The sequence below is a fragment of the Rhineura floridana genome, chromosome 1 (assembly GCF_030035675.1).
Source record: "Rhineura floridana isolate rRhiFlo1 chromosome 1, rRhiFlo1.hap2, whole genome shotgun sequence".
Lineage (NCBI taxonomy): Eukaryota > Metazoa > Chordata > Lepidosauria > Squamata > Rhineuridae > Rhineura > Rhineura floridana.
In genome coordinates, this window is record NC_084480.1 from 141,410,588 (window position 1) to 141,435,403 (window position 24,816).

Sequence of the window (24,816 nt, forward strand, 5' to 3'; positions counted from 1 at the left end):
CATGCATGTTTACACAGATACAATTCCCACTGAACACAGTGGGCTTTAATCCCAAAGACTATGAAACAGACTCCACATGTCACTTGTTTTGTTCATTGCAGAGCTATTTTAAGTTAACAGCTCTAAAATCTGGGGTATGTACAGGAGATACGCATGGTTGTAAATGGTTGTTTCTTGGTAAGTTGCTTACAGTCACTTTGCTTCTGAGATCCCAGCTCGCTATCTCTTGGCACCTTTTCAGATTCTTCAGCTTGCTCCACAAACTACTCTTGCTCCTAAAGCCTGTGTGAGGTTTCAATCCAATCCAAACTGACAACTTTCCTTTTCCTTCCCTTATGGAAGCTGAACTAGACTTAAGAGTCTAATAGCTCTCTTTCCTAAGAAGATGGAATGTCAGTGAATGTTCTGCAGCATCACCTAGGTCATTCAGTGTCTGAGGCTTTGCCATCAGAAGTGGAATACAATCTAGATTATCTAACATGAAAATATTGTCTGCACATGGGTGGATCCTCCTGGCAGGATTAATTTCCCTCCAGAAAATGCTGAGAAGGTACTGCATTGTATACTGACAGCATAACACAAAAATTTTAATTTAATTTCCTCATCCTCTACCTCTAGCTTCTAAAGAAAACATAGATTGTGCAACTGACGCTTCAGAGAGACTGTCCCTTTTCATGGCATGTGATGACAAAATTGCTGGGGTTCAGCTTCAGTAAATTCCTAAACAATGCAGCCTTGTTGGTTGATAGACATACCCAGAAGGGCACTACCCCTCTCTCTCTCTCTGCCCTTGTCAACAGTGAAAAATTGCAGCATCTTGCAGCACCTGTCAACTTTCATTGCAGAAACCCCTCTGAGCTGACAAGGGCAGCCACATTTTCATTAGGTGGCCAGAGTGCAAATTCAACACCCTGCCACCTCCGCCTCCACTGTGAGATCCAGATCTTTTGTGGTTCTAATTAAAGAAGCAGGTAGTGTGTGGAAAGAGTCCTTTACTTATTATAATCACAATGCGACCTCAACAAAAGACAAAGGTAATAAGGAAAGGAAGGAAAGGAAGGAATCTTATTGCTTAATTTTTCCCTTTCACAACAGCTACAGGATTACCAAGTTCAGGCCTGCTTTTGCTCATTTATTGTTTTTAAATTCTACATTTCTGACATGGCACATTTATATATTTATTTATTACATTTATATCTTGCCTTTCTTTCATCATAGAAACCCAAAGCGGCATAGATGTGTTTGCCAGGTGGTCTCCCATCCAGGCACTGATCAGATCCAGACTTGCTTAGCTTCAGCAAGGTGGTAGCTTCATGTGCCTTGAGACCATAGTTTGGGACATGAAAAAGGCAAACTCAGAAGACGGGGCAAGAGTTTTATCCAACTGTACAAAACTTTGGTGTTTTGTCCCATCAATCCAGGCCTAATGTCATAAGTTAATACAAGGGGGCAATTAAAAATAATAAAAATAAGAGAGATAAGTATTTAATTGTTGCTGGGTGTTTAGGTAAAATAACATCAGCATTTATTCATCAGGGGTTAGCAACATGGCACCCATGGATGCCAATATGCCCAATACCTCCTATGGCACCTGTGAAAAATCTCAGTAAATGTCCCCTTACAAATCCACAATGCACAGGAAACTGTTTGCTCTTCTTGCTTAGCTCCTGTTTGCACTGGCTGAGCCTTTTCTACACAGAACATGACCCCTTAAACATGCCCACATGTGAATGGATGCCAGGATTCCACTCCAAAGTTCCTTTCCATTCTGATCATGGAAGAGGTGCAAAGAGCTTCTTTCTGTGAGTGTGTGCAGTGGTCATGTATGTGGGCGCATTTCTCTACTGATGGAGGGGGGCATGCCCACATCATTTTGGGTCCTGTCTCTTTTTCTGCTCTTTCAGATGTGACAGCCGTTTGGGGTTATGCCATGCCTCCACAGCAACTATTTTGTAACTGGCACCAACAGCACTTTCTTGAAATTCCAAATGTGCCAACTGGCTCCAAAAGGTTGGTAACCCCTACTATCATCATCATCATCATCATCATCATCATCTATTTGTATGCCATCTTTCCACAGCTGAGCCATGCTCAAGGCGGCTTACAACGTCGAAAAATTACATGATTCATTCTGTTACAAAAATAAAACCAAATATAGTCAAACCACAGTCATAAGCAATAAACTAATGAAAACACCTCTATAAATATACAATAAAATTAAGCAATCTCCACATACTTCATAATAACATCTAACAATAAAAATACAAAGCTATACTCCCTAAAACAGCAAAAGTGCATCAACACATGGAACAACCTGAAATAGGCTCATGCATATTATACAAAAGGATAAGCAGAGGTCCTGTCTACAAATCTACAGATTGATCTGCCTAACTGTTCAACCACAGCTGATCTTAGAGAGGATGATTAGTATAAATGGAAATGTACCACCATCCTCTGGAGTTTCTTAGGTTGGCTATTCTCTCATTGGAACTCCTGTAAGAGGCTCTTCTTTTCCAGAGGGGGCTTTGTTACACAACAAGCAAATGGGTCTCTGAATATAGAGATTTTGCTGAGCATATCACATCGCTTCCCTGAGTAGCAGCAAAATAGAATAGATTTTGGTGCTTGCATCTCCATGGCTAGCAGAGGTCTTAGGTGCTGCCCTTTTCGGCTTTGGCTCTATACATCTTCACAACAAAAAAAGCTGGTGACTAGGATCAGACCCATCCTTAGAGCAGGGCCATAACAACCAATTAGAACCTGGGGCCTTCCCTTCTGGACAATCTTCCAAGAGCCATACGCCTGTGGTGGGCAGCACTTGTGGCTTAAGTGGGTGGAGCAACTAATGTATATTTTACCTTTGTACAGTAGGTGATGTTCTACATGCAACCACCCTCCTACTCCTCTATTCTCCATCAGACAAGCAAGAGGCACTACCAGAGTTCAATGATATATTCCTGGGTATAAACACCCAGGGCCAATGAGGTGGATAGCCTGGGGAGAGTTCAGAGAGCAGATCGAGAGGAGAGGCAGATAGGCATGGCTGCGGAAAGATGCCCTTTCCCTATTTCTCACCAGTAATAACTATATGCCATAGGCCTAATTCTGCCTCCAAGTAACAGTGTGATTTCTAATATGAAGAGATTTATACTATCACTGTTATGTGAAATACATACCATCATCTGTATATTCTTGTAGCACTTTTTGAATAAGTTTTTTAAAAACCCCAAAAAACCCCACTTCATTCTCTATTGATTTTTAAGAGGAAAGTTATAAATGAATATGTATGAATTACTTTAAGCCACACTACTGATTCAGAAGAACTGCAGCAATTTATAAGCATATTATATCTTTGTTGCTATATGTGCATGCTTTGAGATTTCTATATTCACATTTCCAAATACGCTCTTTCTGTATGGACTATTTCTCATTAGTAAGCTAGTCAGGAAGCAGTGTCTCTTTCAGGTGTCAGGAATGTCAACTGTGAGAGGAAACCTTCCACTTTGAGGGTATCTAAACACAGCTCTGGTCAGAGACTAGTTTTAGTGGAGGACATGTTTAGCAAGAGAATAGTGGGTGCAAGGCCAGGGTCCTGCCTCTGCCCTCACTCACAAGGGAGCTCATAGCTGCAAGTGCCACTCACTACACATCCATCCATCCCCCTTACCTCTAAGCTGGCAACTAAGGCTGAACGGTATCCCTCAGGAGGCCTGACAGAAACAATAAAAGCACTTGAAACAAGAATGCAACCCATCTCCAGCCCCCCAGAGTTACTGGTCATAAAACTGCATCTGGAACAGTGAAACCTATGTTTGATCCCCTCATTCTGCAGCTTGTCATTTTCATGGAATATAGACACATGTTAGTGGTAAGCACCATTTTACGATATAGTTGAAGAAGAATCCAGGGAAATAAAAAACATTGATGCCTAGTCAATTCTCTTCCCCCCCACTCCCTTACTGGAGATGATGCAAAAACCCGTGGCTGTTAAACTACCTGTGCAAAAGGAGGATTAAAGATTTTGCAAGAACTGAGTCACTGTAGCTTGAAACATCCGTTGTTACCATAGTGCATGATATTACATGCTCAAACAAAAACTAGTTACAAAAGGAGCTGGCACTCAGACACTTGCCTCAAGTAGGTGCAGGATCATGGGAAGGCCAGTTCCCCAGCACTCCCAGGATGTTTGGGGATCCAGTTCTTGAAGGGAACTGCTGCAGCTGCTCCAAACACTGTGCATGGGCAAAGCACAACAATGATGCTGATTGTCAGGAAAGTGGGCCAACCCCACTGCCAATAACATGCATTGTTAAGTTGCTGGTCACATCAAAAGCATGTTTAGATGGTTCAGCTGTGAGGAGATCAGACACACTCCATCTAATCCCTCAGTTCAAATATACAGGGATCATCAAGTTCCAGGACATGGCTGAATCTGTGTTTTCCAACCCAGGTTCAATGAGGTCACTTACTGGACACCAAGTAGAGCCTAGCCAATCAAGAAGCTTCATGCTGCTTTCCAGTTGGCTGATGTTGCATAACCCATGTTCTCTGTGCATGAAAAGGACACTGAGATCTGAAGAGGAAGATGTCAGGAATCCATCTGACCCAAACCCTGCAGAATATTTTTTGGAGGCAGAAGCCTAAGACCCCATGTAGAACTCCACTACAACTAAGGATCTGAAGGAACCCAAAGCAGTCCAAAGGAAGCCTAAAGAGGTCCACCTCAGAGATGCCTTGCCAGTGCACCTTAATAACCTTTCTGGATATATCCTAAGCCCCACTTTGATCCCCAATTCCCCCCTTTTGTCCCCAGGCCTCAAGAGCAAAGGCAGAGGCAGACCTGGTGGAGTGCTAGTTTGGCTGCCAGAAGGCTCTATTCCCAGGGGTCTACTCAGGAGGAAGGAAAAGATCCAGCTGCAGGCAATGATCCAGTAGAGGTCCAGGAAGAGGAGGAGCTGACATTATATACATTTCTCAGTCTCCTCTGAAACCCTAGCCAATCCATCTCCCTGGCTCAGCTCTTGCTGCAGGTCTAGCTCCCAAACCAGGTGCCAATCATGGACACACAGACACCTCCACACAGGCTCAGGGTGGGGAAATAAAGTAGCTGCCTTTCTCGGACAGACTTCCCACTGTATGCTACAGCTCCAAACCTAAAGAACAAGAAGCCACCACTGTCTAGATAGGCCATATAAGTTCCAATAAGTAATGGTGTGGAGCTACACCAGAATTCCAATTCAAAAGTGAATCCATTTTGAATCACCACCATGAAGAACCCAACTTTAGTAGATTTTCAAGCTCCAACAAGACAGAGATCAAAAATGCTCTGAGTTTAGGCAAGCTTGAAGGTTAACAATTCAGGGAATGAAGGAGGCAGGAGCAAAACTGACTTCCTGCCTTCCAACCGTGACTGCCCCAAGCACTTCAGTAATGGGTACCAGTCTGCAAGTCTCCCTTGCTGAAGACTGTTGTGAGCTTGCTAGTTTGGCTTGAGCATAGCAGTAACTAGTACAGCATAGAGTGAGCTATGAACTAGGAAGTCTCTGATTTAAATCTCAGCTCAGCTATGAGATGGCCTTAGGAAAGGCACTTGCCTTTCTCCCTGCCACCTCTGTTATTATGCAGATAATAATACTGACTTGCCTTATTCCCGATCTCTATGTATGGATGTGAAAGTTGGACAGTGAAAAAAGTGGATAAGAGAAAAATCAACTCATCTGAAATGTGGTGCTGGAGGAGAACTTTGAACGTACCATGGAGTGTGGAAAAGACAAATAATTGGGTGTTAGAACAAATTAAACCAGAACTATCACTAGAAGCTAAAATGATGAAACGTCGAAACTGACTTGAAGGCATGTAACAACAACAAAATGTGGCATAGTTTGTCTCTAAAATGCAACATAAATGCTAAGTATTACCCCTAGCTGTAGAGGCTCTCCCCTACAACAAGGAAGAATTGCCCTCCCTTGCTCTTTCCTCCCGCTTGACAACCAATCAATATGCAGGCCCATCCCACCTGTCACAATATGATGGCACTACCTGAGACACACAGATACCTCTTGCCCTATAGTAGCTCAAATGAAGTTTGGAACATTCATATCAGCTGGAGACTCCAACAGTGCCAGAAACTTCAACGTATGAAAACTCTCAAGGAAACAATGGGATGACTGATCAAAGCTCTCGAGCCATTACACACAGCAACTCACATCACCCATTTAGCATTTTATTTATGGCTTGGAACACTGCAAACCTAAGGACCAGCACTATGTTTTCGTTCTGCTGATAAACAGAACAACAAGGTTCACAACCCCCCTCCCTCCAGTTCTCCACTGCAGAATGCGTTTTAAGATCCTCTTGGGTGCTGACTTGACTCTCTGTTCCTCATGAGAATGCCCTGACGAGTTCATCTTCTTCTCTGCATAGGCTTGAAGTCAGAAATGCTGATTCCCAAATTTACAGAGCTAGTTTGCTTTAAAATTATGCCAAGCATTAAGAAAATATTTCAGAGTGCAATGAAAATTAAAAACACGGAGGGAAAGAACACATCCTGAGGACTGTGCTACAAACTGGAAAAAGGAGAGAGGTATAAACAGATTGTGCTGGAAAAATCATTATGTCTTGACCTCCTTACAGTCTTGAAATACCAGACATACAGATCATATGTGTCAGATCCACCTCTCTTTTTGAAGAAGTACAGATATGTGTGAGGCAGCAGCTGTACCTAGGCCAGGCATCTCAGCCTGGAACATGTGAAAAGAGAGGGAAATGGTGTAAATGTATAAAAAAAAAATCAGAGCCAGCTAAGAGGATTTTGATTTGTCGCAAACTGCAAAATGGGAGGGTTCACTGGAATTTAGGAATCTATCTGTTGCCTTTCCTCCATGGATCGATTCTGGATCGGACTCCAAACCATCTGGGGTCCAAACCTATTCTGAAATGGATCCATTATTGCCTCAGGTTCTGCTGTGGTATCCCTTTGAGTCATTCCCCACATTTCAGGCACCTTTATGAAGGTGGGAGAGGACAGCAAGCAGGCTCCAAGAGAGTAGAAGGCAAGACCCTGGAACACTATTGTGCATGCTCACTGCAGGATCATGAATCCAGAATCCACTTACTTCAGATTAACACCTGAGCAAGCTTGTATGGATCCACCACTCACTCTCCCTAGATCACCATTATCATCATCATCATCAACATTATTTTGTTACTATTATTATTTAATCACCTTCCACACACATCTCAAGGTGATGTACAAAATGCAGTAAGAACAGCTAAAACAGTTTGAAACAACACTAGATTAGCAGCAGATAAATAATATGAAGTAGACATTCATGGCAGGGACCTATTCATCCAGCTGGGTGACTTTGGTTGCATTTGCATCTTTTAAAAAATTATTTCTGGGGAACAACTAGTGCTATCTGCACTGTATCCCTGGTAAAAGCACCAAACTTTTCTGGTTTTATTGTAGAAAAGTGAGCTTCTCATTAAAAAAATGACTATCTCCCCATGATGTTCTACATGATCTCTGAATGATTGACAGAGAATGTTTGACCTGTTCCCAATGAAGCACCAGGTGCTTATTAATCTGTGGATCTGCTAGTGAGGAGAGCTCCTGCCTGCCTCCTGAAATGGATCTGTTATTCCTACCTGCAGATCTGCCCTCAATGAAAGACATCAGCAGTAGATCTGCTGTCTAGGAAGGGCTCAATTTCAGGAAGCAGACTGGGGTCCTCCTCACCAGCAGATGATACAGAGGAAGCCGCTGCCTGCTGCTTCACATGGCATGCTGGGGTGCTTGCAAGTAATTATTGTTCTGCTCTCTGCACCACCACACAGAGAAGGATAGGAAGAGTCTGGGAGGACAGACAGTCCAACAAAGGTTTTGCTCCTCAGAAACAACCACAGTTCCCCAGATGTTCTGTTCAGAGATTCTCCACACCTTTGAGAAATATCATGCTACTCCAGGCCAACCATATTTTTTAAGTGTTTCATTAATAATAGACATGGTCGTTTTACATCTGGACTTTTAGTGAGAGCATTATAATTTTTCCCATTTCATGGATACTATATGTCCCTAAAGAGCTTCAGAGATCCCATGACACAGCCTAAGCTAACATCCCATTGTTGGCGGGGCTTGAGAAATCCATTAGTCTTCAAATGCGCCATATCCATTAAACTTTGCACCCCCAGGGGAAAAACTAAAAGCAAATCTGGAATAAAGTAAAGGGCATAAATTTAGCAAGAATAAGATCACTACACACATTTAGAGGCCTATGGCCCAAGGAGAATTTTGTACAGTCTTAACCAAAGATTAGCTGGCCATAATAAGACAAATGAAAAATCAGTTTTATTGTTCTGCCCCGCTGTTCAACCCATTAAATAATCTTATCAAGGCTATTGCCTAAGTGCTGCTGTGACATAATTAAACAGCAGGCTATCTAGTTTTACAGAAATCAATAGAGACGTTAACATTAATTTCTCTCTTTTATATGCTGCTTTTATACTTTCTTAAATGTGCGGAGTATTGCTTTGAATGACGAAAGAGGCTTTATGCACCTGAACATTCATTTCTAACATTTCAACGGATAAAAATCCACAAGGTTTTCTTTACTGTCATTTTAAAACAGTAGTTTGTTATATACACATGCAACTGTTTCTATTTAACTATGGAAGGGGGAAAACTGAGTAAGAAAATGTATCTCTCTAAGCGGCTTCTTATTTTTAGGTTACAACTTTATATAGAAAGTCATAGTCTTGACCACTAACATTGACATTTACTCAGGAGAGAAGTGGAATGGCTCCAGACCAGACAGTGACCTGGTGGATTTGGCATTGGGGAGCTGCATGTTTTTACAGCAGCTCAAACACAGTGTATGTGTGCATGCATGTAAAAGAGAGAGGGAGAGAGAGAGAGAGAGAGAGAGAGAGAGAGAGAGAGAGAGAGAGAGAGAGAGAGAGAGAGAGAGAGAGAGAGACCATTGTGCCCCTCTCATTATGTGACATGAACCAGAAGCTCAGGCACCTGATCAGCCAACTACCTATTTGTTCATTCATGTGTTCAATTTATGTCCTGCTCCATCTTAAAGGTTTCGACAGCACTGTCTCTTTCACATACACATGCACTTAAAATGTTACACTCAAAACGCAAAGAAAGATTCTCTTGCTGGTGCTCTTACTGAAACTGGAGGGCTCTAAGCAGCCCTTTTCATCTGGCCAGTGACAGGACCCAGGTTGACCTTAGTCTCCCTTCTCCAAACACAGCTGCTCCTCCCTCCCTCCACAGGATTCAAAACATGCATTTGCAAGAAGCAAGCTGCTTGAACAAAGCAGGCAAAAAACCCCCACACCTGTGCATGGGTCATCTGGAGTGGAGAAACAGTGGAAGATTTTTTTCCCTTTCTTTTTTAAAAAGTGATGGCGCTCTCTTAAACACACGATTGTAACATGTAGGTTAGTTACTGAGGGGATAACCCCGAGAGCTCTAAAGAGTCACTTCAACTGGCCAAGGCCCTCTGCTCTCCCTCACCTGTGGCACCAATGAGCCCACCAAGAGATTACACATTGCCGAAGGAATACAAGACTCCTGAACATGACCTTTCAAAGAATGTGGGGCTTGAGACAGTTTTCTGGCGTCAATGCCTTGGAGGTTATCTGAACAAACCAAACCATCAGCTGATTGAGAGCTGTCCACAGTCCTGAAGTCCCCATGTCGTTCTGGCTCCATCCCTTTCTCCATAGCCAAGCACGCCTCTGGCTACTGATCACCATTGTCTGCTGCCTCTTGCTTGCCTCTGCAGGATTTGAGTCAGCCCAATGGGGCTTCCTTGGCACTGTTCCCCTCTTGTGGACATCAAAACTGGGCCAAGGTGGGACACACCAGAAGTTAATTTCATTGTTACATGTCACATAGTGGCCACCTGATTCATGTGCTTGTGGTTTGGTTGTGTTTTATTGTTTAAACTGTAGAATTAGAAAAGAAAATCATCATTTTTGAGGCGTAAGAACCTCACTGCTTGACAGGAGACAATCAAGACACAGTAGCTGTCTTTAACTGTCCCAATACATTGTTAAATCAAAGGCCAATGACAGCACACTCATTTTATGTTTGTACATGCCTGGGATTTGCAATCTGGGGAAAACTATATTTCTTTAAGAAAAGTAGGGTTCAGCAGCTAGAAGCTCCTGAGCCAAATCTTGTCTTTCGGAAGATGCTGCCTGGCCCTCCATTACAAAACCAGAAGCAAAAAAAAGGGAAATGAATGCTGTAGGTCATTGGAAAGGGGGTGCTTGCTTTATCCATTCCTTTTGCAAAATGGCCTTCTGGCAAAACTAGCTGCTGACCAGGGGCACAGAGGAAAGTTCATCACTGTGCTATCGTTGTCTACGTCTTGGCATCCCGATGAAAGGCAAGTCTCTCTCCATCTTTGAAGCAGACTGATGTATGCTGACTTCAGTCACAGTATCAAGTTCACTTTACAACAGCTGGGCTCCAGCCAATCAGATCAAGAGAGAGATACAGACAGTGCACTGGAAAGAGCAGCCTGGCACATCAAAACGAAACATATAAATCTGGGAATTTCCCTTTCTTGGTAGCTATGAAAATTGCACACTGAGCCAACAAAAGAGGGGAGGGAGAGAGAGAGAGAGAGAGAGAAAGAGAGAGAGGTGTTGGTGGTGGGAAAACCTAGAATCAAGACATTCAAGTCTCTCTTTAAAGCAGCCATAAAAAGTAGCACACAACTCAAGGCACAGGCTTCCTCTTGAATATTACTTTATTGCCTTTCTTCAACAAAAATGATTGGCCTGACAAACCACCCTCCCCACAAGTATATTCTAATAATAATTAATATATTCCCCATGCCTGCCCAACCACTGTCATTGTTAAAAGAGCAACACTTCACAAGCAGCATTTCAACTGGGCTTAGTTGGGGAATTCTGTTGGAGCTGGCTCCAAGGTTTCATGGACTCCTGGGAACAGGCCTGCTCCTCCCCCCACCCCCAGCAAGAGCAAGCTGCTTCTCTTATTTAGGTAGAGGCTCTGACCTACGCAGGCCATCCTGGATTTTTTTCCTAGCCAGGATAGGTTTTATTTATTTATTTATTGCATTTGCATACCGCCCCATAGCCGAAGCTCTCTGGGCAGTTTACAACAATTAAAATCATTAAGAACAAATATACAAATTTAAAAACACATTTTGAAAAAGCAATTTAAAAACCCATGCTAAACCCATGTTGCTCTTCTAAAATTTAAACTAATTTTACATGGATCCACTTGCCATTTCTTTGTCATTTGCTAGCCACAATCTTTATCTGCAGTTTGCTAACTACTGCCTTCTGAATTTGCAAAACCTGATGCTATGTCACAACACTGTTTATACATATAAAACCACAAAGATAGCAATGGAAATGGCAGGTGTGGGAACTAGGTTTAATGTCAACAATTCTTTTCAGAGTTTAAAGCAGACCTGTGCAACTCATGACCAAACAAACCAAACAGCACACCAGTCATGTACTGTAGGCTATCTAAGGCTCAACAATGTTTTGAGGCGCAAATAATGAAGAAGCCCTCCCTGGACCCAGAGGTATTGGTCAACTACTGTACAGTCACATATATCCCTTTTCTGGGCAAATTGCCAAGAGGATGGTGGCCACACACCTGGATGAAGCTAAGCATGTAGACCTGTTTCAACCTAGTTCCCAGCCTCATTTTGGCTTTGAATATGTTTTATTCACTGATGTATTTTGTTCTTTATTTAATGATGTATATGGTTATGGGCTCCTTTGGAGAAGGGTGACAGATAAATAAATGAATTTGGTTTTTAGACACCTTTTAGTGATATATGTATACACAGAAAGACTTATTGAATTCTGTGAAGCCAATAATTTGTTTCTTGCCAACACATTTTTTGAACAACCGAGAAGACGACTATACACATGGACATCACCAAATGGTCAATATAGGAATCAAATTGATTATATAATTGGTAGCAGAAGTTGGAGAAGTTCCATACTTTCTGCAAAAACAAGATCAGGAGCAGACTGCGGTACAGATCATGAACTGGTTGTATCAAAAACCAGAGTAAAGCTAAAGAAGACCAACAAACCAATCATAATGCCAAAATACAATTTAAATAACATCCCAGAAGCATATAAAGATCAAATAAGGAACAGGTTTGAGGCTTTAAACTTAGTTGACAGAGAACCAGAAGAACTATGGAATGGTCAGAGACGTTATCAGAGAAGAATGCAAAAAGACAATACCTCTAGTTAAAAAGAGAGAAAGACCCCAATGGATGTCTGAAGAAACTCTTAAAATGGTTAAAGAGAGAAGGAAAGCAAAAGCAAAAGAAGAAAGAAACACAGTCAGAACCCTAAATGCAACAATACAGCGACTAGTACGTAGGGACAAAGAGAACTATTACAATAGTTACTGTATAGAAATAGAAGAGGACAACAAAAAGGGTAGAACAAGAGCCCTATTCCAAAAGATTAGAGAAATGAAAGGGAAATTTAAACCAAGAGTAGGGATGTTGAATAATCAACAGGGGAACACACTGAATGACCGAAATGAAATAAAAGGAAGATGGAAGCAATACACTGAAGAACTCTATAAAAGAGATGACAGGATGACAGATTCATTCACGGAGGAACAATATGATGAAGAACCAGAAATTTTGGAATGAGAGGTGAAAGCTGCTCTTAAGATACTTGGAAGAAACAAATCACCAGGAACAGATGGCATACCAATAGAGTTGCTACAAGCTACTGAGACTGAATCAGTCCAAATTTTGACTAAAATCTGTCAAGAAATATGGAAAACTAAACAATGGCCCACAGACTGGAAGCATTCCATATACATCCCAATTCCAAAGAAAGGGGATCCCAGGGAATGCAGTAATTATCCAATTATTGCCTTAATATCCCATGCACGTAAAGTAATGCTCAAGATTCTACAACAAAGGCTCTTACCATATATGGAGTGAGAAATGCCAGACATCCAAGCTGGATTTAGAAAGGGAAGAGGCACCAGAGATCATATTGCAAACATACGTTGGATAATGGAACGGACCAAGGAATTTCAGAAGAAAACCACCCTGTGCTTTATAGATTACAGCAAAGCCTTTGACCGTGTAGATCATGAAAAACTATGGAATGCTTTAAAATAAATGGGGGTGCCACAGCATCTGATTGTCCTGATGCGCAACCTATACTCTGGACAAGAGGCTACTGTAAGGACAGAATATGGAGAAACCGATTGGTTCCCCATCGGAAAGGGTGTGAGACAGGGGTGTATTTTATCACCCTATTTATTTAATCTATACGCGGAACATATCATACGGAAAGCAGGATTGGACCAAGAAGAAGGAGGTGTGAAAACTGGAGGGAGAAATATCAATAATTTAAGATGTGCAGACAATACCATACTACTAGCAGAAACCAGTAATGATTTGAAACGAATGCTGATGAAAGTTAAAGAGGAAAGCACAAAAGCAGGACTACAGCTGAATGTCAAAAAGACTAAAATAATGACAACAGAAGATTTATGCAACTTTACAGTTGACAAGGAGAACATTGAACTTGTCAAGGATGATCAATAAATTGGCACAGTCATTAACCAAAATGGAGACAATAGTCAAGAAATCAGAAGAAGGACTGGGGAGGGCAGCTATGAGAGAACTAGAAAACGTCCTCAAATGCAAGATGTATCACTGAATACTAAAGTCAGGATCATTCAGACCATGGTATTTCCGATCTCTATGTATGGATGTGAAAGCTGGACAGTAAAAAAAGCAGATAACAGAAAAATAAACTCATTTGAAATGTGGTGTTGGAGAAGAGCTTTGCGGATACCATGGACCGCAAAAAAAGACAAATAATTTAGAACAAATTAAACCAGAACTATCACTAGAAGCTAAAATGATGAAACTGAGGTTATCATACTTTGGACACATCATGAGAAGACATGATTCATTAGAAAAGATGATAATGCTTGGAAAAACAGAAGGAAGTAGAAAAAGAGGAAGGCCAAAGAAGAGATGGATTGATTCCATCAAGGAAGCCACAGACCTGACCTTACAAGATCTGAACAGGATGGTTCATGACAGATGCTCTTGGAGGTCGCTGATTCATGGGGTCGCCATAAGTCGTGGTCGACTTGGAGGCACATAACAACATACACAGTTTAAGTTTTGTAAAAAATTTTTTACAAAAGTTAACCTGATATTTTATTTCAAATATGAGGCCATGAGAATCTATTATACGATTTTACTATCCCATTTCCTATGTATGTTATTTACATGTTTATGGTGCCCCTGAGAAAGGATTTGAATACATCTTACTTTAAGCATCTGGAATCCCACCACCACCACCTTTCCCCACTTTTCAGACCATCATTCATATCTGTTGGGCCGCATGTGGCTTGGTAGATACAAGCTGAGGAGGCCTGACTTAAAGCATAACCATGTTGTGGTCATTACCACAAAAGCTGCCTCCCTTTGATGAGCCATCCATCTCATCCTGGCCTTAAGGTCTGTAAGTATTAACCATGTGGAGTCCAGTCATCTCATAGAGAAGCTTTCCGTGCCCTCTCTTCCAGCCACTGGAAATATGGTGCAGAGGTATGAAGATTCTGATCAACACATTAAGTACGTCTAGACCAGGAGTAACCAACAAGGTGCCATCCAGATGTTACTGGAATACAAATCCCACCACCCCTAGCCATTAGTCATGTTGGCCAGGGCTGATAGGAGTTGTAGTCTAAAAAACATGGAGATCACCACATTGAGTAGCCAGGTTCTAGACAGTACAGCTGGGATCTGCCACAGGAAATTCGTCTGCGACAACAGTCCATTACTGACCACAGAATGTGCTCCAAAGCACTTAGATGCACTGTAGTTTTCTAAATCAGGAGATACCAACAGTTCAATTGTCTGTAAGCTTTGTGACATTACAAGTTCTCCATCATGCATATCTAACCTTTGAGGTACATATGAATTTTTAAACTTTATAATCAGTGTGGAAATTGCAATCACTCACATTTCCAGATATCTTTGGGGTTTCCTAAATAGCCTTGTGCCTGTATACTGAGGAGTTGCACAACTCTGCAAATAGACTAGCTGCACAGCCTATTTCCCCAAACCTCATAAAATGTTAATACATTTGCATCTGCTCTCTTGTCTGACATGGCTGTTAATGTGCATCATGATTAGCAACACAATTCTTATGCCTTTCCCTATATTCTATTTACCATGAAACTCCTTTTCAGAGAAAGAATTAGCATTCATGAAGAAACAGAAGTTAAAGTCATTAAGTGCCATTACCTGTACTGAATAGATGCTACATTAGACTTAAAAATCAAGAGTCTATTCATACTATTTAAAAAACAACAATCCCTAACCTTTCAAGGGTGTATCTATTAAATAATGACACTGTAAAAATAAAAATAAAATAAATAAAAATACATAAAAATAAAGACGTCTGAAGGGAAGAAAACCATAGCACTATTGAGAAACATACACTGACCTTTTCAGATTAATAAGGAAACTACTTGAAACTGTTTCCTTATCAATGCTACTGGAAACAGGCTTTTCTCTAGTTGAAACTAACACCCTAATCCTGAATATGTTTACTTGGAAGTTATTTCTGTGGAAACCTACAGAATCCCCCAGAGATGCCAAAACTCTCTTTAACAGAAGAGGCCCATTTGGGTAATTTACTGCAAACAATTTTAAACAAATGACTGTTACATCAGACAGCATCTTACTGTGCACAATACATTTGACAGTAAATGCTATCATCTGAAATTTAATTCAAGGATCCAAAGTAAGCCATCAACAAAAACCAACAGATTGAGTTTGCCTAACTAGCGTTCTATTTCAAGCTCATTGCTATGGGATCAAAGTGCCACAAACAAGCCCTAATACAACCCTCAGCCAAGCCAAACAAGCTCTCATGAACCTCAAGGAATCTGAGCACCACACTTCACACAGGACATTATTCCTGTAAATGGCTATATGAAGAATGCACACATAATTATTTACTCTCTCTATATATATGCAGAAGGAACTAAAGTCAATCACAGCCTTTTGGTAGGACTCAATCCTGGATTAGGTCTTCAAATGGCAACCTGAGAGATAGCAAAAGGTTTTAATCTGTGGACCATCACACAGTTCCAGCAAAAAAAAAGAACTGTATTCAGGAAAACCAGCAACACTAGCTATAGAAGTCTCCTTACTTACATTACCACTGCATGGTGGTGGTTCCGCTCCTACTTGGCAGGTCGCCTCCAGAAGGTGGTGCTTGGGGAACATCGCTCAGCACCCTGGAGTCTCCAGTATGGGGTTCCGCAGGGGTCAGTTCTGTCCCCCATGCTGTTCAACATCTACATGAAACCATTGGGTGTGGTCATCCGGAGCTTTGGAGTGTGTTGTCATCACTATGCTGATGACACGCAGCTCTATTTCTCCTTTTCATCTTCTTCAGGTGAGGCTGTCAAGGTGCTGAACTGGTGTCTGGCTGTGACAATGGACTGGAGGAGGGCTAATAAACTGAGGCTCAATCCACACAAGACTGAGATGCTGCTAGTGGGTGGTTCTTCTGACCGGATGGTGGATGTCCAACCTGTCCTGGATGGAGTTGCACTCCCCCTGAAGGAGCAGGTTCGTAGCTTGGGGGTTCTCCTAGAACCATCTCTGTCACTTGAGGCTCAGGTAGCCTCGGTGGCACGGAGTGTCTTCTACCAACTTTGGTTGGTGGCCCAGCTACAACCCTATCTGGACAAGGATAACCTGGCTTCAGTTGTCCATGCTCTGGTAACCTCCCAAGTTAGATTACTGCAATGCACTCTACATGGGGTTGCCTTGGAAGACGTTTCGGAAACTGCAGCTTGTGCAAAATACAGCGGTCAGATTGGTAACAGGGACCAGACGGTTTGAACATATAAAACCGATTCTGGCCTGCTTGTATTGGCTGCCTGTATATTTCTGAGCTCGATTCAAGGTGCTGGTTTTAACCTATAAAGACTTACATGGCTTAGGATCACAATACCTGATGAAACGCCTCTCCTGACATGAACCCACCCATACATTATGCTCAGCATCAAAGGCCCTCCTCCGGGTACCTACTCAGAAGAAAGCTGGGAGTCTGGCAACAAGGGAGAGGGCCTTCTCAGTGGTGGCCTCCAAATTATGGAATGATCTCTCTGATGAGGTGCACCTGGCGCCAACACTGTTATCTTATCGGTGCCAGGTCAAGACTTTCCTCTTCTCCCAGGCATTTTAGCATGTGTTTTTAAATTGCTTTTTAAAAATGTGTTTTTAAATTTGTATATTTGTTTTTAATGTTTTTAATTGTTGTAAACTGCCCAGAGAACTTTGGCTATGGGGTGGTATACAAATGCAATAAATAAATAAATAAATAAATATGCCAGATGAGGCCAGTGATATTCCTAATCTCCTATCAAAGGCTTCTGGGTTAGGTTTGTTGGTCAACGCAACAATGAAAATTGGCTCTAGCTGCATATGGACTGCCATTGCATGATTTCTTTTGTCTAATATCCTTATTCTCTGCTCACTGGCAACCAGTTATAACACTTTCCACATGGAAAAAATGGACATATGGCATGTGTGTTCTTCATACTGGAAATGGCCCAACCTCCACCCCCTGCTGTGCACAGAACCTGCAATAAACTGTCCCTCCCTCCACACAGATCCTACTTGTTATGTCAACAGGCACTTTGCTATTCACAAATGAAGGCAAGAAGCCCATACATTTCTCCTGTTGCTTATGCCTTTTTTGCTGTCCCACATTTGGCCTTAATTCCCGCATGACAAAGACTCCTCCTGGAGAACCTGACTTCTGAAATGGGAGATGGGCAGGAAAAACAAGGGAATATCATACAGACATATGAAGCTGCATTTTACTGACAGCTTTACTGGTGGTTGCCCAATGCAGTCTATTCCAGCTGGAATCACAGTGGTCTTTCCCAGCCCTACTACTCAAGACAAGGGTAGTCAACATGGTGCCATCCAGAAGTTGTGGACTACAATTCCCATCAGCCCCAGCCAGGATGGCCATGGTCAGGAATCATTGGAGCTGTAGTCCATAGCATCTGGACTAGCATAACACTGGCTACCCCAACCTAAGATGCATTCATTTTTAAGTACATTTATATCCTGCCTTTTTTCCATCACGAAATGTGGTATACATATGTGCGATTCCCAGGCAGACCAAGACTTGCTTAGTTTCAACAATGTGGCTGCATTATCTGCCTTCAGACCATGCCCTGGGATCCTTTAAACAGAGATGCAGGGATTCAGTGGAGCCAGCCGTACTATGGCCTCTCCATCCAATGCTCCCAGGATGGTGAAGGTGGATTTGAACCTAAGGACACACACTGAGAGCAAATACCACTACACCACAGCAGCTGGGAATGCCTGCTTTACAACAACTAGGCACCAGACCAGATTTCGAAGAAAGAATTTGGTTTGAGCTAATCTGAATACCAGCACTACCTTCAGCAGCACTCTCTAGTCAATGGCAAAGCCCATGTACCCAGTCTGGCAGTGTGTGAAACAGTCATCAACACAGCTCTCAGTTTAAAATGATTGGCCTTCCTAGTGGGACCACCAGCAGGGGTCACTGGTGGAGGATGAATTCAAACACAGTGCAGGGCCCTGAACATCCTTCTGAGTTTCTCAGTACTCTATTCCTCACATCACTAGAAAGTTTTCTGTGACAGAACAATGCAAGGCTCAGCAACTGTCTACACAGGCAGTGTAATCAAGCCGAGTGGTCCTCTCCAGTAAACCTCAATGAAATGAACAAGAGCTGAACAGGAACAATGCTGGCTGAAGTGTCACATCTACGGCACTGCAGGCTCCCTTTATGCATAATTACCAGTCATGATCCTTTGGGCTTCGTAAGGCTCCATGTAGCCTGTGTTTTCTCCTTTGCCTGTTTTGTTGCCCTCACTTTTGGCATCAAATGGGTCAGAGTAGTCATCTGCTATTAGAACCTGAAAATGGAAAGAAGAAGAAATACAGTATTAGATAGAAGGGCTTTCTTTTTTTATTTTTTAAACATCTTTTTATTAAATGCTGAAATAGATCACAAGCATTATTACATACACAATAAGGATCAGAAAGATGTATCCAGTCTGTGTGACCTTTTACAATTTTACAAAATAAGTAAAAAATAAAATAAATTCAACATTGAAAACATTAAAAAAATCTATTACATCATCCAAAATAACTTAATTTGACACTAAAAATCAAAAGGAGACCTACTTCTAAATGATTCCCTCTTGAGTTTTTGGATTTGCCTTGTTAAAAATAATCCATTTCCTTAACAATGAAAAGTGGGCTATATTTGAGTCATATCCCAGGTGGTTGATAAGAGTGTCTCTCTTCTCCCTCAGGTCATTCCTGAGTCCATGTGGCTTGTGATATTATGTCTCTATACCAGCCAGAGTTGTTCATATGGAGAGGGTGGGTGTCTTACTGCCTGCTACATAGCATATTTATAAATACACTTTCTAGTTACTTGAGACATTGAAGAACACCACAGCTTCACAATCCAAGGGTATTACAGTAAGGCCCCGCTCATACAGCGGGTTGCGTTCCGGACCCCCGCTGTAAAGTGAAAACCGCTGTAAAGCGGATCCCATTGACTTACATTGACCAAAATGGCACCCGGCGGCAAAACACCGCTGTAAAAGTGGAACAAACGCTGTAAAGTGGGGCCTTTCTACAATTCACAACCGCTGTATTAGCGGAACGCTGTAAAGCGAAGCCCTACTGTACTGCTATCTACTCCCTTCCAATGGACACAAATAAAAGAAAGGTCCAGCTAAGAAAGAAAATAAGATATACTCTTTTTACTCAGGGCCTTCATTGGCATCTGTTTTATCACACTATGACCCTAAAAAGAGTCAGGTTCTCACAACCTGACATGTTTTGACCAACTCACAGCCATGCATGATATTAAGCAAAGCAGTGCCACCCTTAGACATTACATTTTCACAACTGAAGCACTAAGTCCAGACGCTAGCCCTTCAGCCCTAGATTGGAATCTGCTGCTACTGCACAGGTCTTATATTAATACCACCTATGAAAACAGATACCAGGATATAGACAAACCACTGCAGAGAAAGATATTGCCCCATTTTAGGTGTTCATACTATCCCCATATGAGCATGTGGACCAGCTGCAGTCAAGAAATCAGTCCCTGCTGTGTATGCTGTGTGTGTGTGTGTGTGTGGGCGCGCACATGTGGGGGAAATCAGATCAGAACAGTATTGGCTAAGAACAGTGTCTTTACCATTTAGCTGCTAGGCTTCAGAATGCTTTGCTTATTGACACCAGGCAATGATGTTCTTAAGCTGGCTTTTCACAAGGGACAATATTTTTATTCCAACCTGAACTTGATTTTTTTTTTCTGGCTGTGTTAGGTGATTTTATATTTGGTTAAATCAAATCAGATCGCACTAATTATAAAACTCTAATTCAAGTTTAGTGTTACTGCATTTATTGTATTTTACTGTATTTAGCATGACAGCTGGTATAGCACAGTGGGGAGGTGAGCCTGGCTGGGAGGCCGGAGTTTGTGAGTTCAAATCCCTGCTCATGTCTCCTGGGTGTCAAGGGCCAGCTAAAGATCACCTCACAGTGAGTGGCTCAGGGGTTACGTGCCCTGCCACCTGTGCTCAAGCTGCACAGTCCCAAGGAGCCCAGTTGCCTCCCAGCTGGCAGTTGCGGACAAGGAAGGGGCTGGCTTGTGCAGCTGTGGCAAGCTGAGCAGGCCCTAGCCAGCTGGGGAGGACTAGCCTCAGATGAAGGCAATGGTAAACCTCCTCTGAATACCACTTACCATGAAAACCCTATGAACACAACAACAAAAAAGGATTTATAGGGTTGCCATAAGTCAGAATTGACTTGAAGGCATATAACAACAACAACAACAACTGTATTTAGCATATTTTATTTTGTGTAAGCCATTTGGTCTAGTAATGTTTTAAATACTACTTGTGATGCTTATTATGTGTATATTTCCACTCTGTATAGAAAAGCAACACATCTGCAGGCATCCCATGCAATTTCTGGGCCCTGTGGCCTTATTATACACAAACATTTACCCTCTGGCTCTATGTGTGTGTGTTTGCATATCACTCACTCACACACACACACACACACACACCAACTTAGGATACCACTTCATGTATCTGACAAAGTGAAACCACAAAAGCTTATGCTGTAGTGAGTGTATTAGTCTTAAGGAGCCACACTCTTTCCTGTTTTAACAGGGATATGTTTCAGTTTATCACTATAGAACTTTGTGGACTGCTTTGTAGAATCCCTCTACTCTTTCAAAACATTTGTACTTATTTTAATAGTGCAATCCTAGGAATGTTTACTCAGAAGTAAGACTTACTCAGTTCAATGAAACTTACTGTCAGGTAAGTGGGAATAAGTGCCAAAGAATTCAACAGGAACTTAACTACTGAGTAGACTTGGTCAGGATTGCGCTCTATGTCAACTTACATGGCCACTTAAATGTCATTTCAAGTGCTGCACGCAACAAATATGCCTAACTTGGAACAGTGCATACCTTGCCGTTCTAGTTAGGAAAAACATTACTCACAGCTTTGTTGCATATTTCAAATGTTTACTAAGTATAATCCAGCACTTTGCCCTGAAGAATTTTTAGAACTCTATACTAGGTTTGCAAGCTATGTGTCTGCTCACTGATACATACATTATTGAGACACAAGACAAACACAGAGAGCTGGAAAAACCCCAGACATAGTTGAAGTGGACACCTACGAATTTTGATTCTGGAACAGAGGCATTTGAAATGATTTTTCATCAAAGCATACACAAGTTGAAGATTTGTCAAAGCAGTGATGTTTTCAAACATACTCTTAGCACACAAAACTGCCCTATAAAAAGAGGGCAACGCAAAATACTACAAATTAATTTAAGCAAAAACTATCTCAGCATGATGGCTGCACTCATGAAAGACAGAAGAAGCATTTTTACCAGCCAATGAACTACATCAAGCTTTGATCTGCATCTATTTTAAGCATAGCACAGAAAAGTCACCTAATTCAATCCAATCCCAAATTGAGAAGCTTTAATCTAAACTTAGAGTCTAATTTAGGCTGTAGACTGAAGTCTGAAAATGTTCCATTCAACAGTCAATACAGCTGACTATTAGTATGAGCTGTCATTCAAGTCTTTTTCGACGTTAACCCAGGGCAGTGGTCTTTAAACTGTGTTCTAGACAAGGTTCCTTGGAAGATAATCAGGAATTCCCCGTTAGGATACTATATCAGTAATGGCTGACAGGTTCCTTGAGAGTTTGCCTCTTGCAACGCACAGCCTCAGAGGAGTGCTGGACATATTCTAAGTGCCCACTCATGTCAGAAGGGGTGACAATGAATACTAAAGAGGCTTAGCCAGGGCTCCCCATGTTGCTCTACAACATGGCCAAGAGTCTTCTGTGATGCATGAAGGTTTGGTGGTACATGTAGAGGGGTTTCTCAGCAGATATGGAAAGGCTTCCCAGAAAGAAAGTTTGGAAATCCTGTTCTGAAAGCAAGCCTCTTTTCTCCAGAAAGGTGACAAATCACAATGTACTGGGAAGCAAAGATCCAAAAAACAAGGCATGGATACAGGTGTACTAGATAAGACCTTTGCCTTATCAAGCAAGACAGTTTTTTTAAAACATCCGTATGTTCTTAGGAGCATCTGCCAACTCCTCCCTGTTGTTACAAGATGACAATTCCAGAGTAATTATTATTTCGTTTTCAGTTTTTTGTTATTTTGGACCACTCAAGTGTAAGCCAACTCTGTCCATCATTGGAGGAGCAATGTATGGCATATTCAAGGGCTTCATTAAATGCAAATTGCTAAAGATGACAAGTGCAAAATGAAGGGGGGGAAGGAGGTTCCCCCCCCAAAAATCTGTAATGAATGGCTTGTTATTGCAGCTCTAATGGTTCACTTAAAAGAAAGAAAGAATGAATTGCTCCATATCTTCTGTCTAATGTCGGCCCAGGCTGTAATCAGCAGCCCTGTCAGAGCAGTGTGAGAGGCTGGGGGTGCTTAGCTCAAAGACAACAGTGTGCATCAGGCAGGAGTAATTTCTCATTGTAACAAGGGCAGGTTTTATCTCCAAAAGCCTTGCAGCTGAAACACCATCCATTTACTTCCCTGATGATGCCTTGTCAGCTGCTGATAGATACGTATCTCAGGCGCCCCGCTGTCCCCCCCCCCACAAGGGCTGACACGGTAATGGTTGCCTCTTTTTAAAAAAATAACTGCACTAAAATCACATGAGATGAAGGGCGGGGGGGGGGGAGAGCCTAAGGTGGATATTGTATTTTATTTGATATTGCTCCTTTCCCATTTGCCCCCCCAAAACACAAGGAAGTAAATCAAATATATGAAAACCTATCAAACACAGTAATGTCAAATGCTGATTTTGTTTAAGCGCATCTGTAACATATTCCAGACTCCATGCAGTACTAGACGTAGGGATACAGATACACTGTATAGGAAAGGGAACCATTAAAAAAAAGTAACTACCAGAAATTCCTATCAAATGGGTTTCCCATATCTGAATTTGTACTTAGGTCAAACTTGAAAAGCCTGGTCACCTGTAGAAAGTAAAGAACTGCCACCAGTGAATCAGGCAGTGAAGCCTTTTAAACCTTTGGCCGAAAGACAGGGAATTAATAATAACAACAACAACAACAACAATAATAATAATAATAATAAACAACTGATGAACATGACAAATATAGTTACAAGCTGGCTAGTAACAAAAGAATGGGCTAGTAATTTAGTAAGTTAAAGGCTGACTAGTGTCCTTGCATCGTTTGGGCCATAGTCCTGAACCTATGGAAACCAGGGCTGCAGAAGAGCTCCCATGGGCTGACCATTACTACGCCACTGCCAAGCTCAGTATGGCTCTGGCTATCAGATAGATCAAGGGTCACAGAATCATACAGGTGGGAAGGGACTTGGGAGTTAATTTAGTCCAATCCCCTGCTCAGTGCAGGAATCTTGCAACTACAGCATCCCTGTCAGACGTCCATCAAGCGTCTGGATTAAACCCCTCCAGCAAAGGAAGGGCTGCCACCTCTCAAGCATAGCCTGCTTTCACTGTCAAATAGCTCTTATTGCTGGGATGTTTCTCCTAATGATTAGCTGAAATCTGCTTCCCTACAATTTCCACCCACTGGTTCTAGGCCTGTCTTCTGGAGCAACAGAGAGCAAGTCTGATCTGCCTTTTCCATGGCAGCCTTCCAGTTATCTGAAGTCCACTATCATGCTTTCCCTTAATTTACCATTTTTCCAGGCTAAACATACCCAGGTCTTTCAACTGTGACTTGCAGGACCTAGTTTCCAGAGCCGTTGCCCTACTTTGGACAGGTTTACTTGTCAATGCCCTTCTTAAAATGGGCACAATACTCCAATACCCAATATACTTTAATTCCATGGGAGATCATTACTGAGTTCAGCTGCAGTTGGGTTCATTTTTGTCTTGACAGTGAGAGTAATGTCACTAACAGACCCCTGAAGAAAACTGAAAGCCTTGGCCAATGGAAAAGGGCCCTAATGCATGGTTCTACTCTTGCTTTAGCTGGAAGAGGCCTAAACATGGGAGGACTGGAGGTTTTGCGGTGCTTGAAGGTAAGGCATAGGAGGGCCTCTCCTGGCCTTGAACTGCCCACTTGAGTCATAGCAGAGATCCTAGTGAAGGGAAGGATCACATAGCCCCCTGTGGAGAAAGCCTAGCTCCCTCCCTCCC

The 24,816-nt window shown here is 42.1% G+C and overlaps 1 protein-coding gene across 3 annotated transcripts in view; it reads right to left on the minus strand.

Moving 5' to 3' along the window:
* Positions 1 to 24,816, minus strand: part of SHB (SH2 domain containing adaptor protein B) — a 173,946-nt gene that overhangs the window by 96,131 nt on the left and 52,999 nt on the right. For all 3 annotated transcript variants that reach the window (XM_061634369.1, XM_061634374.1, XM_061634379.1), the window contains exon 2: positions 18,898 to 19,015. In XM_061634369.1, coding sequence (XP_061490353.1) covers positions 18,898 to 19,015 — 118 coding nt within the window. The remainder of the gene's footprint in view (positions 1 to 18,897; positions 19,016 to 24,816) is intronic.